Below are 22,835 nucleotides of genomic sequence, written 5' to 3' on the forward strand. Positions count from 1 at the left end.
TCACATTTTCATTTACTTTCGGTCCTCAGGATAAACAAAATGTTATTAAATGTCATTGAAATAACTTCTTAGTCTGTTGAGACATGGCCCGTTATAAATTTGCTGTTACCAGGCAATGACCAAGAACTGTATTATTAGGGTCGGTGTCTGTGTTGTAGCAGTGTACTAGCAGCTAGCTGTTAGCACTAGCTAATGTCAACAACATAGTAGCTAGTATGTTACTGTAGCAATGTTTACGTTCAGTCATTTGGATGACTGTTAAAACCTTTCAGTCTCAAGTTTTTCCTTTACTGTATTTACTAGTTTACTGTAATTATGATCCGGCAGCTATTTACACCAGATCCAGTGTAAATAGCTGCCGGAGCCAACGTCCGAGGTTCCAGAGCGCGCTCCGGCTTGCTCCCCCTCAAATTAAGCCCTGTACAGGTAAATAGCTGCCGGAGCCAACGTCCGAGGTTCCGGAGCGCGCTCCGGAACCTCGGACGTTGGCTCCGGCAGCTATTTACACTGGATCCGGTGTAAATAGCTGCCGGATCATAATTACAATAAACTAGTAAATACAGTAAAGGAAAAACTTGAGACTGAAAGGTTTTAACAGTCATCCAAATGACTGAACGTAAACATTGCTACAGTAACATACTAGCTACTATGTTGTTGACATTAGCTAGTCAACAATAGCTACTACAGAAGAACAAAGAGGTTACAATGGGTTATTTTAGCCTATTTGGTTACACACTCGCCGCCACAGAATGTTAACAGCAATGTAATGCCTTTTCTGGCTAATTTTATTCATCTTACCTCCAACAAAGTGGTCACTACACAAGCGCTGGTATGCCAAGGGCTGCCAATCTTTCCTGTTAATGGCTGCTATCCATCTTCTCCGTCGGGATCCGATAAAATGATAAACCTTGCCTTGTTTGTTGATGGTTACTACATCCAGCTGCACAACAATATAGTGGCATGATGGAAGTCTTGCTGAAAGTAAAAACTTTCTTTGCTGCCGTTCCTCAATGTTGGCTGTGGTAAACTACTAATGTAGTACATGTCCAAAATGGCGGCCGCGTTTGTCGTGACGTCACGTGAAAAGGGTCTGCATCATGCTGGGATGGGGTTCTTGCATGCCTCACCAGTTTTCCTCCAAACAGAACGATGGTCACTATGGTCAAACAGTTCAATTTTTGTTTCATCGGACCAAAAGGACAGATCTTACTTTTTAGAGAAATTTGTCCTCATGTGCACTCTCAAACTGCAGTCTAGCAGTTCTGGAGCAGTGCCTTCTTTCAGGTTATGCTGATCTAGGACTCAAAGGTCTTTTGCTGTTGTTGTGGGATTGATTTGCACTTTTCACACCAAACTACGTTCAGCTCTAGAAGACAGAACGCGTCTCCTTGCCGAGTGGTACGAGAGCTGCATGGTCCCATGGTGTTGATGCTTGAGTCCTGTTTGGACAGATGAACATGGCAGCTTCATGTGTTTGGAAACTGCTGCCAAGGATGAAATCAGACGTGGAGGTCCACAAAGGTTTTTTTTTTTTAAATGAGGTCTTGGCTGACTTCTTTTGATTTCTGAGGTCATCACGCAAAGACGCACGGTGTTTGAAGGTAGGTCTTAAAATGCATCCATTGGTACTCTTCCAATTAGCCTATCAGAAGCTAAGACTACGTTCAGACTGCACCCTGAAACGACCCGTGAGCAATTCCAGCGTTATGGACGTGACACTTGAACTCAAAATGGCAACAAATGACCCAGTGCATGTTTTATTGTCTCCCAGTATTTAAACAGGTGTTGCATATTTTAAGGCTGTACCATACTGGAGAAGTGATAGAACAAGAACAATTCCCATAGTACATCTAGGGCATGCCAGAAAACGCCAATAAAAGATGCGTTATGGATGTGACAGAAAAAGTATCACTTTTCTTGGGTGACTGTACATTTTTATCAAACTCTGTGAAATTGTAAACCTAATGTCGAAATGGAGATATCCATTTGATAGAGGGGTCCAAGGTGAATATTAAAAAATCTTTGTTTAAAATATTTTGTAGTTCATGCAGAGTTTCGGAAGGAAAAGTCAGCGTTATGGATGTGACGCGTCTGAAATAGACATGGCATATGTTTAGAAAATCAGCAATTTAACCACCATAACCCTTTGAAAAACTCTAAATATCAGCTAAAACTATCAAAGTTCTTAAATAATATTTAGGATGGCTATTGTTTTGCTGTTTTGTGGATTTTAGCATACATTTCTGTGGCTTGTGGCAATAATATAGAATTGTACATGATGAAAGTTGGTTTTAGCTTGGGGTTTACATTATAAGAAAGAAAGACTGGCAGTGACATATTAGGTTGGTTACAAATTGGTTCAACTTATTCACATCTGTAAAATACAGGCCTAGGTGATATCTCTGGGAGTGGTTTTGATGTATTACATGTTGCTTTAATTTTGCATGGTGAGGTTGACATTTACATGGAATTGCCCCCATATCCGATTTTTTTTGCCCATATGCGACCTGTATCCGATTTGTTATTGACAATCTGAACGACACGGATCCGATTTTTTCACATGCGACCCAGGCCGCTTGGATATGTGGTCCTAATTCCGATGCATATCCATTATTTTCACATGCGACTGCAGTCTGACCGGACAGGTCGCGTTCATGCGACCTACACGTCATCAACAAGAGACAAACGTCACTATTCTGCGTTGGCTAATCCCGCCTCTTTGGTGGAAAACAACAACATTTGTACAGTTTTCAGAATTTAAATAGACTTTTACAGAATTGATCAAGCTAATGGTGGATTTGGTAGGGACCTGGATGTTGATCTGTTAGCCTGATTAAATAAAACAGTTTCTATAACTGATTTATAACTTAAACCATCCTGTATTACAAGATTATAAGATTGTTCTGGAAATTTCCAGTAATTTGACACCTTCGGTCTCATTAGTCTGCTGCCCACATTAATCAGATTATTGTACGAGTTCCGCCGCCGCCACAAAAACCACATCGCCAGGTCTCGCCTCATCTCCATGCTTTACTTGCAAACTTGAAGAGTGCGCTTTTTTTTTTTTTGTTTATGTATTACGTAGATGTGCTTATTACGTGTCAATTTGCGCATGCGGGACACTTTTGGGTCGTTTTCCGTTCATATTGGAGATCGCATACAAGTCTCATATAACTGGTAATGTGAACGGCCTAACAAAAAAATCGGATTTCACAACAAATCGGATATGGGTCGTTTCAGGTTGCAGTCTGAACGTAGTGTAACAGGCTAACTGTCTAAAAGATTTGACGTAATTTTCCAAGCTGTTTAAAAGGTACAGTTAACTTCTATGTTAAAAAAGGTGTATATAAACTTCTGACCCCCAGAACTGTGATACAATGTTAATTTTGACAAGAATTTTAAGTTTAGTTTTAGCCGCTTACAGTGGATATAAAAAGTGTGCACGCCCCGCTAAAATTGTAGGTTGTGTATTCTGGGAGTAACAACGTTCCCCTGTGGTGTTTAGCCCTGGGCAGCAGAGTCACATGCGCTCGATCGTCAACAACGCCTTGCAAAAATGGCATGTTGGTGGTTCTTCCCCTTTTAATAAATTTAAAAAAAAAAAAACGTGGGTGAGCCTTGTGTGCCCAATCAGACGCCTGGTATACACCACCTGATCATGTCCATTTTGGAATGAGGATAAAGGTGGTTTATTAACACTAAAGTTCATTTCATGCAATTTATTTTCAGGACATTTATCCCATTCGCTCTGCCACATCTCTAAAACACAGGACGCCAGCGCAGGTCTGAGGTCCAACGATGGGATTCTGCATTTGGCGATTTCTCTGGCGAGGGCTCCCCTGGCCACAGTCTGCCCGCTCAGCACCCATGAGGCCAACATGGCCTGGAATTTAAAAAAAATAAACAAACAACTCCACGACATTCCATTTCTGTCTATGTAAACATTCGAGTTTGTCTAAAATACTATCAAAGGGCGATTAGCATTTTAAAAAAAAAAGGAGTAAAAGGAGTGCCTGGAGGCATGATCTTGAGTCTGTAAAAATTAAAGACTTCTGTTGTTTAGTGTTGGAATGGAGTGCAAAGAAAAAAACCATCAGTATAATAAACGTTAGAACCTAATATTTCCTTAGTTTATGGCCTTTCAAGGTCAAGCACAAAAGCTGATGTGGTCCAGGTAGAATCTCTCATTCTGCCAACTTGCTTTAGGATTTAAAGGAACAGTCCACCGTACTTCCATAATGAAATATGCTCTTATCTGAATTGAGACGAGCTGCTCCGTACCTGTCCGAGCTTTGCGCGACCTCCCAGTCAGTCAGACGCGCTGTCACTCCTGTTAGCAATGTAGCTAGGCTCAGTATGGCCAATGGTATTTTTTGGGGCTGTAGTTAGATGCGACCAAACTCTTCTGCGTTTTTCCTGTTTACATAGGTTTATATGACCAGTGACATGAAACAAAGTTCAGTTACACAAATTGAAACGTGGCGATTTTCTATGCTATGGAAAGTCCGCACTATAATGACAGGCGTACTAACACCTTCTGCGCACTTCGGCAGCGTATTGATACCTTCACTCGGAGTTGTACCATTATTTTTTAGACAGGGCGGACGGACCAGGGCATTCGCCCGCCTGGCCGTGCCCGACGAGGAGCGCTCTCGGCCGGCTTGGGAGGCAGACAGCAGCCCCTCCTGGAAGTGTGGTTTTACCATGGGCCTCATGCGGAAAAATGACAAAGTCCTAGTTTTACCATGGGGCTCGAGTTGTACCATTCTTTTTAGACAGGGCGGACGGACCAGGGCATTCGCCCGCCTGGCCGTGCCCGACGAGGAGCGCTCTCGGCCGGCTCGGGAGGCAGACAGCAGCCCCTCCTGGAAGTGCAGTTTTACCATGGGCCTGTGAAGGTAATCAATGCGCTGTCGAAGTGCGCAGAAGGTGTTAGTACGCCTGTCATTATAGTGCGGACTTTCCATAGCATAGAAAATCGCTACGTTTCAATTTATGTAACTGAACTTTGTCATGTCACAAACCTATGTAAACAGGAAAAACGCGGAAGAGTTTGGTCGCATCTAACTACAGCCCCAAAAAATACCATTGGCCATGCTGAGCCTAGCTACATTGCTAACAGGAGTGACAGCGCGTCTGACTGACTGGGAGGTCGCGCAAAGCTCGGACAGGTACGGAGCAGCTCGTCTCAATTCAGAGAAGAACATATTTCATTATGGAAATACGGTGGACTGTTCCTTTAAACAAAACCGTTCGTGCAGATACAAAATCATGTTGGGGCTGAAAAGTTGCTGACACAGAGGAAATATTAATTAGTATATAAATATGTAGTCGGCCATAATATTTCCACGCTACGTGGTTCTGGTCATTTCTGTGATGATCATTTTAGGAATTGTAGCTTGAACCCATCGTGGCCCATGCATCACAAGAATCCTCAAAGTAGTCCACGAGGACAAGTCCTGCTATAATTAACTATATTATACATTACAGCTCCTCAAAGAAGCTGCTGTGATGATCCTCGGAACGTCATCTACACGAGAGTCGCTACATGAGACAAGAACGTGGGGATGGTGTCCTGCAGCAAGAACTCTATTTTTAAAAAGTAAAATGAAGGGTTATGACTAAGGGGGACGATTACATAACCAAAAGTACTGGTGATATAACTGAGTACTCTTACACGGTACATCACAGTCAGTCACTACATAAGAATGTGCTAGAAGTGCATTTCTTTCCAGATTTGCTTGAAAGAAGGTGCTCACGAAGCTTTATGCTTAGCAGCAGGCAGCTGTTTGATGGACGAACTCACCTGAAAAGGACGCCCTTAATGACTTGCCAGGCGTTAGGTTGCTGCTGCTGCGGGTTCTGCGCAGCCGCATCCGTCTGCGCAACCTGGCCTGAAGCAGCCGCACCATTACTGCTCACCTACACAAACACACACAGTACCTGTTCATTAATCATCACCAAAAGATCACTGGCTTTAGATACGTCATCACCACCACCTTCACATTAATGCTTAATCCGTGTTATAAAGACTATTGAATCAGATGAAAACAAGACGTGTGACTTTACTTCACTACATCGCCATCTGGGACAACTTCCAAACTCACCCAGTGCTGACCAACAGCTCTAAACAAATAAGGCTTGCAAAATGAGACTAAATGCAAAAGAAACATCACTTCACAGCACTGAAATGTTGGAAAGATTTTATTAAATGATGGATATAGCGCTACAGTGCTGATATTTCAGAAAGTCACAATATGCACACGGAGCCTGTGACCAACAACAGACGCTTTATTGTGTGCCGAGACGTCCTGACCAACCTCAGCTGCTGCAGATGAGATCATCCGCGAGCGGTTTGAGCATCGGCACGAGCCAACAAATGAAGATCAACGCTCAAATGCAATGATGTAGGATGATCTCGCGTCATGTGACCTTTAGGGTTTAAACATACAGCACTATCAAACTCACGTACTGCGACGTCACATTTTCTCCAGTGGAGGTTTTTGTTCTAAGGAGACATGCCATACACTTCAATTATTTTATATTATTCCCTGAAATGCTTTTGTAAAGTTTACTAGCGTTGTTTTATTTGGGTTGGTTCTTTTTCCTCATGTCGTTTCACACTGTATGAAAACCCTAAAGGATAAAGAAAAGGCTGATTTTCCAGCTGTGCATTTAAAATATTAATTATATAAATAGCCTCACTCGGATTGGCTAATACGTTTAAATGAGAACTCCGTCGTCCACGTCCTCTCCACCAACCCATGCGGAGTTGGAGCTAAACTCTGAGAGGTAAGCAACAGCTCACGGCCAGGATTACAGCCTTACACATCTGAACCCGAGTCAGAAAAGGAAACTGAAGGAGTAGATACTGAAACAACCAGACTACAGACGCTGCTCACCTTGGAGACCTTCTATGGACGTGGGTACAACCCAGTGTGAGATTTACACCCTCCTCCCCCAAGAGCTCACCGGACACCTTGAAAGAACGTACAGACTCCTTGATATCTGCGCTCATTCCTTCCTGGTATCGTTTGCTGAGTAACTAAGTAGGTGGCTCCATCTCGTTGAGTCAAAAGTCTATTGCCGCTTTTCCACTATCAACGCGGCTGAGTTGGGCTGAGTCGGGCTGAGCGGGGCTGTTGGAGTTGCATTTCGACTACAACCGCGCTGAACTGTGCTGGCTGGAAGTGGGTGGACACATTGGGTGGAGTTAGCGAAAGTGGGTGGACGTCACGTGATGTCGTTAGGCGGCGCAAACAGTGACATCAGTGATCGTTTAAGCGGTAGTCTCACGACCCGGATAGTAAACAATAAACATGGAGTCGTTAGTGTTGCTGGTCTTGGTGCTGTGGCTTGTTGTCACCGACAACGCCAACAGATACTGGCAAGAGCGTATAGATGAGGCGAGGTGCATAAGGCTTCAGAAATTCTCGTAATTATTCTTCTTCCGGGTTTACAGATCCCAGCGTGCTCGCGGGGCGTGTGTGGGCATGTGAGGACACTCCTCCTCACCAATCAGTGCACAGGGGAGTGTCTCCTCGCGCCCCTAGCCCCACTCGGCTCGGTTTGGCTCGCTTCAGCCCCGCTCCAAAACCGTGCGAGTTTTGGGTGCTGAGCAGGGCTGAAGCGAGCTGAGTCGTGCTGCTCTGAGGTAGTCGAAACGCGAGCCGTGTCGGGCTGAAGTGAGCTGAAAAAGGGTAGTGGAAAAGGGCCATATGGGCGGTCTTAGGTTAATGAGGAGTGGTACCATTTAAAAAGAGGAGGTTCTACAAAAGATCCATGCACACACTGTTCTCCTGGTCCCAGGCCATTTCAGCCTGGGAAGGTAACAGTCCAACAGCACGTCCACTCAATACTTAACAAGGGCCTGTTCAAAACTAAACCTTTATTCAAGCCTTTTATCCTCAAACAAAATTACACACGAGGCAGAAGCTCTGAGCCGGGAAACCAATAATTACACAAGTGCTGCTACAAACGGCTGTAATAGTTGAGGGGACGGTTTCAACCTTCTGTCTATACACTCACCGGCCACTTTATTAGGAACACCCATCCACCTGCAGTTCTGTAACTCAGCCGATCCCTCGACAGCAGCACGACGCATCAAATCACGAGCTTCAGTTAATGTTCAAACATCGGAACAGGAAAAACTGTGATCTCAAAGTGTGCCATGGGTGTTGGTTTGAGTATTTCAGAAACTGCTGATCTTCTGGGGTTTTCACACACACACACACACACACAACTCTAGAGACTGGTTACACAGAATGGTGCCAAAAACAAAAAACACAGAGAGAGTTCTGTGGATGGAAACAAACGCCTTGTTGATAAGAGAGGGTCAGAAAATGGACAGATTGGCTCGAGCTTTTTTGCCAGGAAGGATATAGCAACTTGTATAAAATCACTCTTTACAACCGTACTGAGCAGAAAAGCATCTCAGCATGCAACAGCAGAACAACACACTGGGTTCCACTCCTGCAGCCAAGAACCAGGATCTTAGAACCAACAACAAGTTCCTATTAAAGTGGCCGGGGAGTGCATAACTGTTTCCATTTCTCTAAAAGGCAGCGTAATCTCCAGGAACAGTAACCATGTAAACCCAGTGCTGACTTTCTGGATATGACGTAATCCCCATATGCGACTTGGTCAACCAAAAACAAGGAAGTGTATCAGAATGAAAAAGATTAAACACGAGTTGCTTCAGGACTCATATCCACATGATTAGAGGGAGTCGAAAATAAAGCACAACGGTTAATGATTAAGTCCCACCTCATTCTACACAAATAAGGGCATGAAAGTTTCATATTCAAGAGCTGTACAACAGTGTGTGAAGTCCAGCTGCAACACTTAGTCAAAATTATTGGATCATCTGACGCTTAAAAAACAAAACAAAACATTGAACGTGTTGTTTACTTAACAAAAATACATCCTAATGCAAGAGCGCATCGAGCTCTATACCTTAGGAGAATATTATTATACAATGATGCAACACTTATTATTGCACCATATAATGCTGTGCGCAAAACTGTTTATGATACCCAACAGTCTATGCTCTTTAAAAAATTAACACACACACAAAAAAAAACTGCGAATTATCACACTGGCAGCAGACAGGCTGGTGAACAACACACAGATTACAAGATAAGATTCATCAGACTGTGTGTGGGGGGTTGTAATGCTGTTTCACAAGTTCGTGTGAACTTTAACTCGAATATCCAGTCCTATAAAGTGTGACCAATTAAAAACGCAAGGACGAGGTGTGCCCTCCTGTATCCAACACCACTGAAGAAGTCACGGAGAGAACTGAATGAGAGACGAGACAAAATAGCAACGTCACTGATGCACTGTTTAAAAACAAAACACTCTACAACAGAAACACTAACACTACCTGGACACCACCGAAAAAGGTGCACACTGATCTTTATCTGGACCGCACGCAGGTTTGATTACGGTGCACATTCACTCTGGCATTGTTCCAACTACATTATGCAACTTCAACATTTATTTCTGTCCCCAGTTGGATTAATTTTTCACAGAGATCGTGTGTTGATGATGGAAGAGGGGGACCACTGTGTAAAGTCTTCTCCAGCACATCCCAAAGACTCTCAGTGGGGTTAAGGTCAGGACTCTGTGGTGTGTGAAAATGATTCCTCATGCTCCCTGAACCACTCTTTCACAGTCTCAGCCCTAATTTTTCCCCCATGCCATCAGGGAAGAAAAAAAAAAAAAAAAAAAATCCACTGATGTAGTGATAACCTGGTCATTCAGGCCATTACCGTATTTTCTGGACTATAGAGCGCACCTGTATATAAGCCGCATCCGCTCTATTTAAAAAATAAAAATAAAAAAAAGATATACAAGCCGCACCGGGCTATAAGCCGCAGATATCTATGTTGAAAAATTAGATATTTACTGCATGTACAGAACGATTTTGTACTGTAAATGTACATGTATGTACCTGAACAGATTCTTTCCGAACAGTGCCTTTTAACACGGCAGCAACTTCGCTGATTAAAACGGAACAGAACCAAGAGAAAATAACCGGTATTTATTTACCTTCATTTCTCCTGTGTTTGAAACCACAAGTCACTTTAATCATCTTCGCTGGATTTGAAAATAATTACCAGTTAGTAATTTGTCGTGCGTGTTCTATCTGCTAAAGATCTGCTAATTCTTCTTTGCATTGATTTTTCGTCTATCTTATTTTTGATTCTACTTCCGGTTAGAGCGCCCCTAGAGGTGGAAGAAAAATCCACAGAATAGCCGCACCTTTGTATAAGCCGCATGGTTCAAAACCTAGGAAAAAAGTAGCGGCTTATAGTCCAGAAAATACGGTATTAAAAAAATGTTCTGTTTCCGGTCCACCGGGTTGAAATTTTTTTTTTTAACGCCGGTTTTTCAACATTTTTTTCGGGTTCGTAAATCTAAAATCGAACTTGACATTTGCGCATTCCCAGGGCTTTCCACTAAGGCTCATACTAGCCAGCCATGATAAATAAGTAGCCAGCCGGGGGAGGGGGAGTAAACACAAAAACTCCTGTGCACGCAGTTCCCAGGATTAAATGTATTTTCCACAGACCATTTATTTATTCACTTTACTCAAATACAAAGTAAAATGGCAGTAAATCTTCTTTCTTTTCTTGCGTATTGCATCATGAGGCGTTCCTGGCTTGTAAATCTCTTATTTTCGGTGCATGACACATTCACGCAGCTGAGCATGCTATGAATTAACAACAACAACGGTCTGCAGTGGGGCTACACAATTACACACTCAGCGAACATTTCTCCATTTGTGTATGCAAATACACTCCAACGACTCAGTTTGGTTTCATTTACAACCAACGGTGTCTTTTGATGCCAGCACGTAATTGAACGAGAGAAGACTGGTTTACCAGAGACAAAATAAGCGTCATCTCTGCTCCTGTTCCCTCCCCGACACACTACTGCCTCCGCCGAGTGCGCGCGCACACTGAACTGAATCAGCTCTGCACATGCGCCGTGCGGCACAAAAAATGGCAGCCACCGTGAAGGAAGGAGATCCGGAGTTTTCAAACATTTGCTTAAGTGTGAAATCGCAAAATGGTATTCTACCGAACAACAAAATAGTAAAGATTCAGAAAAACAAATCATTCAGTGATCATTTTAATAGTGTAATCTCATCCGAACTCGGCCTAACGCTCGATTTAGAACTACAAAAAGTCCGTGTGTCGGACATTTTAAGTACCTTTGTAAAAGTTTTGCAAATGTTGCAGTCAGCTTTTAAAATGCTAACTTAAAGTTTTTGTACAAGTTTCAGTTGATTAAACCGTCATATTTTATTAAATGTGTCTGCTTTTGTAATAAAGTACTGAAAGAAAAAGCAAACACAGCATTGCGATTTCTTATCCATCCATAAAAAAAAAAAAAATCCCTCCCTCCCTTCCGACTGAAAATTTTTTTGCTCAGCCGGTGGACAGGAAACGGATTTTTTTTTAAGGATGGCCTCAGGTCGTCGGCTGACTTCATTTTATTGCCCCGTAATGTTGCTGAGCCTCGACCCGACCGACTGAACCAACCCCAGATCATCACACTGCCTCCAGAGGCTTGGACAGTGGCCATTATGCACGATGGGGCATCGCTTCATGCGCTTCCCTTTTTACCCTGACACGCCCACCACTCAGGAATAAGGTAAATCTGGACTCATTAGACTGCATTAGCTTTCTCAACTGCTCTAGAGTCCAATCTTTACGCTCCCGAGCAACCTGAAACCTTTTCTTCAAATAGCCTCCATAACAAATGGTTTTCTGATGGACACAGTGGTTTAGTCCCAATCCTGAGAGTTCTCATCACACGCTGAGTGGAAATGCTCTTAATTTCACTATTAAACATAACCATGAGTTCTGTTGCTGATTTTTTAAGTGATCTCCGATCATGGTCAGTTACAATTTTTTTTTTGACCACATTTTTTCCAAGAATCTAACAGTTCACCACGATCCATCCAGGTATTAAAGACCCACTGACAGGCATATCGTATTAATTGCTAAACAAACAATATATGACTCCAAAGATGAATTCTGGTTTTAATTCTTGGTTTAACTGTCCGTTTTAAACCTCAGAAGTAATTTTAAATTTCGCGCCGGGAGATTGACCTGGATAAGAACTGGGCTCATTCAGAGATGCCGGAAGTGACGTCACATCAGTGTGTCGTTTTTGTGATATTGAGCTGTGGTGTTGTGATTTCCTTGCGTGAAAAAGTTAAATGGCGTCTAACCGAAAAGGGATTATATGTGTGGCTTACGGGTGTTCTAACACCACGTCGGAAGGAGAGAAACTCCATTCCTTTCCTTGGAAAAAACACCCAGAAATAGCAAAAGAGTGGGAAAGAAACGTTTCCAAAACGCGTGCGAACTGGAAGTCAACAAAATGGTCACGTCTCTGTTCAGCACATTTCGAGGAGCACTGTTTCACTTTGTCGTCCAGAACTCGAAGAACGTTTGATCCAACTTATCCACTGGTGTTGGAGGAGTCAGCTGTGCCGACGTTGTTTGACAGGCCCGGGCCGAATCAATCTGTCAAAAGAGAAACAGATGACAGCAGACCCCCCGAAGCGGCGGTCAAAAAGCGAAAGTCCGGTGGTGCCTTTGCCAAAAGAGAACGAGCCAGGGTACGAGGCTGTGTTGTTATTCAATACATGTATGTTGTTTAAAATTTGTTGTAACGTCACAAATGCGTCTTATACCATTGCATATTACTTATCAATAGGCCAAAGCAGCTAATACCACACACACACGGACTGGCCAGCGGGAGTTTTCCCGGTGGTTCAGTGTGGGCCGGCGGAGAAAAAAAAGAAAAAAAAAAAAAAAAAAAAAAAAAAACAGTTGCGCGCTGGCCTTTAATATGATAAGCAATGTTAACAGTTTCTTTAAGAAACTGTTAACATTGCTTGTCATATTAAAGGCCAGCGCTCAACTGTAATAAGCAATGTTAACTGTAATAAGCAATGTTAACTGTAATAAGCAATGTTAACTGTAATAAGCAATGTTAACTGTAATAAGCAATGTTAACAGTTTCTTAAAGAAACTGTTAACATTGCTTATCATATTAAAGGCCAGCACGCAACTGTTTTTTTTTTTTTTTTTCCTCCGCCGGCCCACACTGAACTACCGGCCCACCGGGAAAACTCCCGCTACTCCCGATGGCCAGTCCGTGTGTACAACAAGTGAAAGGCCAATACCTTGTTTCATATATTTAGTTAGGATAATATACATGATATATGTGTGGAGTGATAGATATAAGATGTCATCCGGCATGTTTTTTCCTATACCATAAAAGAAAAAAAAAAAATTACAACAAATTCCTTTCATCACCCCCTCCTCCGTGTCTTATTATACAAATCGAAATACTGACAGACTATAATATAATGCAACTTTCTTCAAATTAGACGCTCCAAGAAATAGAAGACTCGGAACCCAATGGCCAAATCCCATTTCACCCCTTGGACCAACCCCTTGGCCCTTCCCCTCCATTTTGCGCGTTCACGTGAAGGGGTAGGGGTATCCCAATCCCAGTTAACACGGAGGGGTAGGGGAAGGGGTAGGGCTTCTGTACCCCTCCAAACGGAGATTTTCCTGGAGCTGACTCCGAACGAAGGGGTTTGAGTGATTTCCCACAATGCCATGCGGATTTCAGCGAGATTTCATGCGGATTTCAGAAAGATGGCGGTTCCCGCGGCGAAAGATTGTCATAAATGTATTTTCTCCATTATTTACGTGTTTTAAGTTGTTATCCAGAGGAAACACGCCGCTTGATTCGCTTTCGAGCTGAGAATGAGCAGCGATTTCTGAAATCCAAGCTGCTGCTAAAAAGCTTTGGGAGTGAGTATTGTTTTCGGTTGCTTGACTGCGTACGTTTTGTTCTGTTATTCTCGCTTTTATTGTTTACATGAGTGTTCTGACACCTCATTCTGTCGGATGTGGTGCACGAAGCGCCAAAGATATCCCATTCAGTGGTGTTAGTTAACAAATCACACCCTGCCAGCAGAGATTTCTGCCTCTGGCTCTGACTCTAGCGGCTGGTCGCAGCCAATGACGCATTTGGTCGCGTTTTGCTAACGTAAACGCTGACGGAGGTACGCGATGACGTATGCAATCGTTGAAGGGCTATCCCAATATGTAGGGGTTGAATTTCAAGCCCTATCCCTTGTAGCTCAGTTTCAAGGGGAAGGGCCAAGGGGAAGGGGGAGGGGTAGAAATTAGAATTGGGATTGGGCCAATGTACATGTGCCAGATCATGCAGAGGAGGTTATTCCAAATATTGAATCTGAGGTTTGTCACAGACCATGCAGACATTGTTTTCAACTTCTACATGCCATGAAATTGTTCAAATGTTCTTTTGTCTCTTTATGTTATTCTTATTTTTGTATTAATATTTTGTTGTTAACATGCATGTTGTACATGAAAGTGTTAAATAAAATTGAATTGAATTGTTTTGTGGCATCTCTATTGCCTCATCAAAACACTTTTGAATTATTTCACATGCATGTAGCTTGTGAATTATTGTGATATATTGGCTGTTATATTTCAGAATCGTAGAGACTTTTTCACAGAAACTGCAAGCCAAACAGACCCCAAAACTGGACGAAGAAATAAGAAGACCAGAGTCCATCTATCTGGAAAATCAAAATGTAAATTTAAATTCATGAATCTAAATTATATGGTTGTGATGTCATACCAAAAATATTTCTAAAAAGAATTACTTTGTGATTTAGATTACTTGTGATTTGTTTTCATGCAATCCAGAACGACATACACTGATATGACGTCACTCGCCCTAGCGGCAAAAACGGGTAAATGGCTCATGGCGCTTGTAGAAGCCGGGGCAAAAACCACAAAATCGGCTCTGAAATTCTTGATTTTCTACAAAGACGACCCTTTATTCAAGTTGAGTTTTGGATATTTTGTTTCACAATACAGCAATAAAACAATAAATACACATATTACGTGGTGTAAAAAGTGGTGTCAGTGGGTCTTTAATAATGCGTTGGACAGTTCTTAATCCAGTTCCAGTCATTTCAGCTCAAATCTCCTTAGTTGTTTTCTTTGTTTGACGCAGAACAATAATGTGACCTTCTGAAACACAGTAACAGCTTTTCCACAACCACAGGACATGTCTTCCGACATGGTTTTTTTTTTTAAGAAACAAGAAGCTACTCACTGCATCAATTAGGGTTAAAAGAATTGTTTCATCTGGCAACATTAACCCTTTCAGCACTGCAGATTTCTATTTCAGTCTCATTCGAGTAGAGAAACCCCTTCTGGAAAAAGTTACGCAATGATGAAAGGGTTCATCAATGCATTAATCTCATCTCATCTCATTATCTGTAGCCACTTTATCCTGTTCTACAGGGTCGCAGGCAAGCTGGAGCCTATCCCAGCTGACTACGGGCGAAAGGCGGGGTTCACCCTGGACAAGTCGCCAGGTCATCACAGGGCTGACACATAGACACAGACAACCATTCACACTCACATTCACACCTACGGTCAATTTAGAGTCACCAGTTAACCTAACCTGCATGTCTTTGGACTGTGGGGGAAACCGGAGCACCCGGAGGAAACCCACGCGGACACGGGGAGAACATGCAAACTCCGCACAGAAAGGCCCTCGCCGGCCACGGGGCTCGAACCCAGAACCTTCTTGCTGTGAGGCGACAGCGCTAACCACTACGCCACCCTGCCGCACAGTGCAGTAATTACCTTATCAAATGATTCTTCACCATTTACTTATTTAAATCCAGGCACACGTGCACACAATAGATATAATTTTATGCATTGTGCTACATGATTGGCTACTTAGCTAGATAACTGCATAAATGTGCAGGTGTTCCTATTAAAGTGGACAGCGCGTGTACACATGCCACAGCAGGGGCTTGATATTTTTCAAAAGAGCAGTAAAACACGTGTGACAGTCTCAGGCTACATCCACACGACAACGGCAACGAGATGTTATTAAAAAAAAAAATATCGCGTCCACATGGGCAACAGATCAGTAAAATATCAGGTACATAAGGCAACGCAACGCTTGCTGAAAACGATGCAATACACATGCCACACCTCTAGGGGCGCTGTAAGACGGTCCCTTCGGAGACACCAGAACAATAGAAGAAGTAAGGACGCATGCGCATAAACTATTATGCGCGAGACTTCATATTAGCCACAAAGTCAGAAAAATCTGTTCGTAAAATTACGTTATAATGACCGAATACAATGAAAAGTATTTTTCCAGTCTCACCTGTGAAAGGTAATCCCATGGGATCTCGTTTGGACGGTAAACCTGTTGGTACAATTAAACGCAGCACATGAATGAGGCATCTTTATTCTCCACTTTGACCCATCCAATATGGCGGCGAGGATGACGTATGATTCTACGCGGAAGGCGGCGTCTTTAATGGTCCGGAATAAATTGAATGCTACACGTTGATGGATTAATTTGTTCTTCTACGCCCTTTTTGAGGAATGTATTGTAGGACTTAAACCAACATCTGAAGAGGTGAGATCGCTCCTTTTTTTCCCTATTTTTGCTGGCGGGATTGACTCTGCCCTAAGGGCTATTCTCTCTCTCTCTCTCTCTCTCTCTCTCTTTGCACCATTACACAAATATTCACAGTGAAAATATTTTGTAAGCGCATTTCATGAACCAAGTTATAGGATTTGTTGACAACTCGCATCGAGTTCGTTACACTTCTACCCGGCGTGAAGCACATGTGGTTGTGACGTCATCGTAAACAAATCCGTTCTACTCATCCAGACGACTTCGCAACGGCGCCGTTGCCAGATCTTTCCACTCTGGAACCCGTTCTCAAAAGATTTCGTTTTGGGGCACCCAAAATGCCGGTGCCGTGTGGACGCCAGGCCGAAACGATAAACAATTTTATCAGATACACCTGAATCCGTCGCCGTGTGGACAGGGCCTCAGTTTGCTGCAGCCAGTAAAGCTTCATGTTTAGCTCAAATTATCTGGCTTCTGAAGCTGAATGTCTCGGCAGCGTCTGTGATTTAGTGCGATTCAGATAAAGAGTAAGACTGATTTAAAGCCACAGAGATATTCGTAATGTAAACTGGTTATCGTGACTGTAATCATTAGATTAGTTCTGGAGGAGAGAAGAGGAACACGTTACATACAAAGCAACTCCTCACAAGTTTGTTTAACATCACTGAAGAGGGGGGAAAAAAATACCAAAGGATCTTTGTTACAGCAATTCTTTTTTTAATAAACAAGAAATTTAAGCAGAATAATGGACTATTAATATATTACTGTTTTAATATCAACGTTGTGTTTTTTGCAGCTCTAATGTGAAGGCTGAAACACTGGAGTCTCAAACAGCAAGATTTAACCATCAACTTCATGGTGAAAGGAAAAAATATTGAATATGCTTATACCTTTTTTTTTTTTTTTTTGAGTGATTCTGGTGCTGATTTTTGGTTGGTGTTATATCCTCATTATTCCCGGGAGAAGTCAGTGTTTGTGTCTCATGCTGATGTCATCGGGGATATTGCTCTTGCTAGCATAGTTACAGTGGCACTTGACAGGAGGAAACGATGGTAGTGGTAGGGCTCCTGATCGAAAGGTTTTGAGTTTAAAACCCAGCACCTCCAAGCTGCCATCGTTGAACCCTTGAGCAAACACCTAATGCTGCCTTCAAGACAACGTTGCAACTTGTATTTCAACATCTACAACCTGTATTTTTTTAAAAAACACCAAAAATACCCCCTCAACCTGAATTTTTGTAGAGTTAACACTGTTAACGAGTTAGCTTGTTGCTAAGTTACGCACGATCATCTGCTGCTGTTCCTGTGCTGTAACTCCACTCCAGAATTCTGCATCACTGTGAAGTTCACTGCAGTCGGACAGAAGCACCGATGAGCTTTTACACGCTTTGACAGAGCAAAACAAAACACACTTCTATGAAGGCGTCCATTTTTTTTTTTACTTCACATGACGAAAGTCCAGAGGTGGGAACTGAGATCATTACAAGTTGTAAATTCCCACTTCCAAGGCACCAGGAGCACAATGTTCACCCTCACCTGTGTTAATTCAAAGTCACTCTGGATAAAGTGTCAGCCAAATGAGGGAAGATGTAAATGTGTGTCAGTTATAACAGTCACTGTTCGCTCCTGAAAACAAATGAGCGAGAGCTTCTTTTCTCTAGAGCGTTTGAACCGAGGGCGAATGTCGCATTCAACTTCACAAGTCAGAATGGCAACAACTTCAACAGACGAACTGGACAAAATACGCCGACGCCTCTATGTTACATTACAGCGGTTTAGCAGATCTTATCCAGAGCCAAATACAGCACACCCAGAGCAGGCTGGGGGCAGATGGGGGTTAGCTGCCTTGCTCAAGGGCATTTCAGCCATTCCTGCTGGTCCAGGGAATCGAACCGACGACCTTTTGGTCTCAAAGCTGCTTCACTAACCGTTAAGCCTTCCATATGTTCATCTCTTATTTGCAACTGTATAGTCAGTGTTTTAGATAGAGATCCAGATTGACCAGGTGAGTAGTGATGTATATGATATACCTCCAGCTCATAAAGGTATGAAGTGCTGCTTCGTTTACTGCTGATGCTGTGAGTGAGCTGCCATGTTGGTCTGAGGCCACTCTGTAAACTGGGAACGGACTCGTCGACAAAGGAATTTCAAAGTGAGGCAGGCATTTCTTTGGCTTTTCCAGATTGGAATTACAGGTTGAGGTGATAGTCGAATGGTATTGTGGGCAATGGAGGAAACTTAAAGTGAAACTGACTGACAAGTTGACCAAAGAGGTTTAAAGTTAAAACAAAACCACTCAGTGTCAAAAAAAAAAAAAATCAATTAATGCCACTGAAGAACATCCATTATCTGTGGCTGCTTATCCTGTACAGGGTCACAGGCAAGCTGGAGCCTATCCCAGCTGACTCTGGGTGAGAGGTGGGGTACACCCTGGACAAGTCACCAGATCATTACAGGGCTGACACAACCATTCACATTCACACCTACGGTCAATTTAGAGTCACCAGTTAACCTAACCTGCATGTCTTTGGACTGTGGGGGAAACCGGAGCACCCGGAGGAAACCCACGCGGACACGGGGAGAACATGCAAACTCTGCACAGAAAGGCCCTCGCCGGCCACGGGGCTCGAACCTGGACCTTCTTGCTGTGAGGCGACAGCGCTAACCACTACACCACTGTGCCGCCCCATTAAAGAACATCTCATCTCATTATCTGTAGCCGCTTTATCCTGTTCTACAGGGTCGCAGGCAAGCTGGAGCCTATCCCAGCTGACTACGGGCGAAAGGCGGGGTACACCCTGGACAAGTCACCAGATCATTACAGGGCTGACACAACCATTCACATTCACACCTACGCTCAATTTAGAGTCACCAGTTAACCTAACCTGCATGTCTTTGGACTGTGGGGGAAACCGGAGCACCCGGAGGAAACCCACGCGGACACGGGGAGAACATGCAAACTCCGCACAGAAAGGCCCTCGCCGGCCACGGGGCTCGAACCCAGGACCTTCTTGCTGTGAGGCGACAGCGCTAACCACTACACCACCGTGCCGCCCCATTAAAGAACATGTTAAATATAAATACGAATAGAAAACAGTTGAGGATGGGTTTTCTCCTCCTTTAAGAGTCTAAAGGGAGAAAGGGCCTTTTCTCATCCTGGTGTAAAGTCCAAACCATTAGACTGGACAGAACAAAAGAACCAACTGAAACTGTCGACTCATCAGAGGGCAGACAGCACAAGGGGCTCATTAACATGACTGACACAGAACTAAATAATCCCAACACTGCATCAGATCCCATTAACCTGGGTCAGATCCCAATAACCTGGGTCAGATCCCAATAACCTGGGCCAGATCCCAATAACCTGGGCCAGATCCCATTAACCTGGGTCAGATCCAGAGCTCAGCACCACCTGGGCCTGTGAACCCACTCAGCAGTAATGGATTCTCAGCAGCACGCCAGTCAGACTGCCCCTCCACCCGACAGCCCCGGGGAAAGGCTCGAGTCCCGCTGCTCCCGAACCCGCTGCCGGCCCTTCAGCTCATCAGGCTAACACTGAACCCAGCCAGGTGCCAGTCTGATCCAGCGCCTCACACTGTCAAGGAGAAATCAGCAGCGCTTTTAAATCCAGATCCCTGACTCAGCCAGTCCCGCGGAGCGTGTGCATGTTTCCGAGAGGCAGCGATCACACTGAAGGTTAACGACACTCACCCGAGGCCAGCTTAGCGACAATTTTCATACATCTCTTTAATTTGTTTTTTTTTTACTACCGGCATTCTGTCAAATCCCGCCTACTGAGCATGGGTTGGTTAATTGTTCTGACTCATACAAAATACTTTGGGATTTCACAGGCTGACCACGTCTAAGCGTCACCGACTAACCAATCAGCACTCAAGAGGTGCAGACATATTGACGAATCCGAACACAGTAGGCGGAACCTTTTTCGGAATACAGGTGGATAAATGCAAACGGACTAGGTGCACGGTGAATCAGGGGAATCGTTAATTCCGACCGGCATCAATTTGGATTACTTTAATAAAATCAACAAAGCCAAGAGTTTTACCTAATGAACCGATAAAATAACTAATTTAGATTTTAATATGTAGGCTGACATGTTATGTCTATATTTCCTATTTCTGCCGCACTTACCTCGCCGTTGCTTACGCTGGATTGCTGTGCTGCTTCGGTCTCCTGCGCCGCCATCTTCCCTGTCTCTGTCCTCCACTCTAATGTGGCGTTCTCGGTATGTAAGAGGAGATCTCGCGATATTTGGGCCGAACGTTCGGATAGTGCTATGTTGCTAGTACAGCTCGCGAGATCTGTGAGCTGTACTCACAGCACGTGATCACCAGCTACTGCAGCTCCGCCAGAACTCAGAACTTATTACTCAGAACTCATTACGCAGAACTCAGAACTTATTACTCAGAACTCATTACGCAGAACTCAGAACTTATTACTCAGTACTCATTACTCAGAACTCATTACGCAGAACTCAGAACTTATTACTCAGTACTCAGGACATGGGGTGTGTTGGATATTTTCGTGAATATAAAATATGTAAAAAATATTCGGCAGGAAAAATGCTATTAACTAAACTATGTATGCCAATATGAAGTTATTATTATTATTATTCATCTCATTATCTCTAGCCGCTTTATCCTGTTCTACAGAGTCGCAGGCAAGCTGGAGCCTATCCCAGCTGACTACGGGCGAAAGGCGGGGTACACCCTGGACAAGTCGCCAGGTCATCACAGGGCTGACACATAGACAACCATTCGCACTCACATTCACACCTACGGTCAATTTAGAGTCACCAGTTAACCTAACCTGCATGTCTTTGGACTGTGGGGGAAACCGGAGCACCCGGAGGAAACCCACGCGGACACGGGGAGAACATGAAAACTCCACACAGAAAGGTCCTCGCCGGCCACAGGGCTCAAACCTGGACCTTCTTGCTGTGAGGTGACAGCGCTAACCACTACACCACCGTGCCGCCCCTATTATTATTATTATTATTATTATTATTATTATTAAGCTCACAGTCTCTGTGTAATTGACTGGTCGTACTGCTGCATGTCCATCAGGTCCCCGTGACGTCAGATCCACAGTACCTTCCACACGATATTTGTGGTTCCGAGCAATGCGGATTTCTGAAAGACTGCTACCCTGTACTTGATCTTCAACTGGTCCAAGAAATACGGAAGTTTATGAGGAATTGACCCTATTACTATTGGAATTCCTGTCCTTTTCCTGTTCCACATCTTTTCAGTTTCCACTCTGAGATCAGCATAGTTACTGGTCTTTCCAAATTCTTTCCGGGTTATGTTGCTATCTCCGGGCACTGCAACATCAACAAGGAAGCATCGATCTGCCTTCTTGTCCACCAAAGTGATGTCTGGCCTACTGTGCTCAATTTTCTGGTCGGTCTGTATCGTAAAGTCCAAAAGGATTTTTGCATGCTCGTTCTCCAGGACCTTATGTGGTTCATGAAGATCCCACTGAGTGTTAGCTTGGAACCCATATTTCTGACACAGACTAATGAAGATTTAAGCGTACCTTGTCATGTCGTCTCTTGTAATCTTTTTGTACGAGCATTTTACAAGAGCTTACTATATAAGTAACATTCTCAACTCCATCTCCACATGGATTTCATTTGTCAGAGATTTCTCAGAGGTTTATATATCGTCTTCTTGATTGAATTCGTATTTAGAGCTTGATCTTGAGCTGCAATTAAAAGGCTCTCGGTTTCCCTTTTTGAGGTTTCCCTTCACAAGCCATTTCCATGAATCTTCTGTCTTGAGATCTTTTGTGTTTCTGTGAAACTGTCCATGAAGAGGCATCTTCATTCTCCAACCAAGGTGACTTCTCATCTTCGATTCTCTTACAATAGTCTGTCTTGGTCTCAGTAGTACCATTACATACATATCAACCTTTAGTTCCCCATGCCCTTACAAAATCTGTACTTTTCCCTTACATACACCCATGAGCCCTTATACACGAGAAAAAAATCCAGTATATAATCCAAAGCACCGATTGTTTTATTCTACATTATACACTCCTATTGTAATAGGCATATTTATCACACTGCATCAAGTTAAAGTGATCAAATAAGCATGTACTGAATAAAAAGAAATTTTAGATCCCAGAGAAAACAACTGAATTAAAATAGAATAGAATGCCTTTATTGTCACTATACACATGTACAATGAGATTAAAGCATCTCCAATAACAGTGCAAACAGCGTGGAGGGAGAGAGAGAGAGGAAGGGGGGAAAAGGGGGGGGGAGGGTGTAAGGGGGGGGGAGGGTGCACAGTC

At 43.4% G+C, this 22,835-nt stretch overlaps 1 protein-coding gene across 1 annotated transcript in view; it reads right to left on the reverse strand.

Moving 5' to 3' along the window:
* clptm1 (CLPTM1 regulator of GABA type A receptor forward trafficking) overlaps positions 1 to 20,749 on the reverse strand; it is a 58,366-nt gene extending 37,617 nt beyond the window's left edge. Inside the window, exons 1-2 of the mRNA XM_060943669.1 lie at positions 20,670 to 20,749; positions 5,807 to 5,922 (exon numbers count right to left, since the gene is read on the reverse strand). Of these exons, the coding sequence (XP_060799652.1) occupies positions 5,807 to 5,922; positions 20,670 to 20,723 (170 nt within the window). The 5' untranslated portion in view covers positions 20,724 to 20,749. The remainder of the gene's footprint in view (positions 1 to 5,806; positions 5,923 to 20,669) is intronic.
* Between the last annotated feature and the right edge of the window lie 2,086 nt (positions 20,750 to 22,835).

This window comes from Neoarius graeffei, chromosome 17 (genome assembly GCF_027579695.1).
Source record: "Neoarius graeffei isolate fNeoGra1 chromosome 17, fNeoGra1.pri, whole genome shotgun sequence".
Taxonomy (NCBI): domain Eukaryota; kingdom Metazoa; phylum Chordata; class Actinopteri; order Siluriformes; family Ariidae; genus Neoarius; species Neoarius graeffei.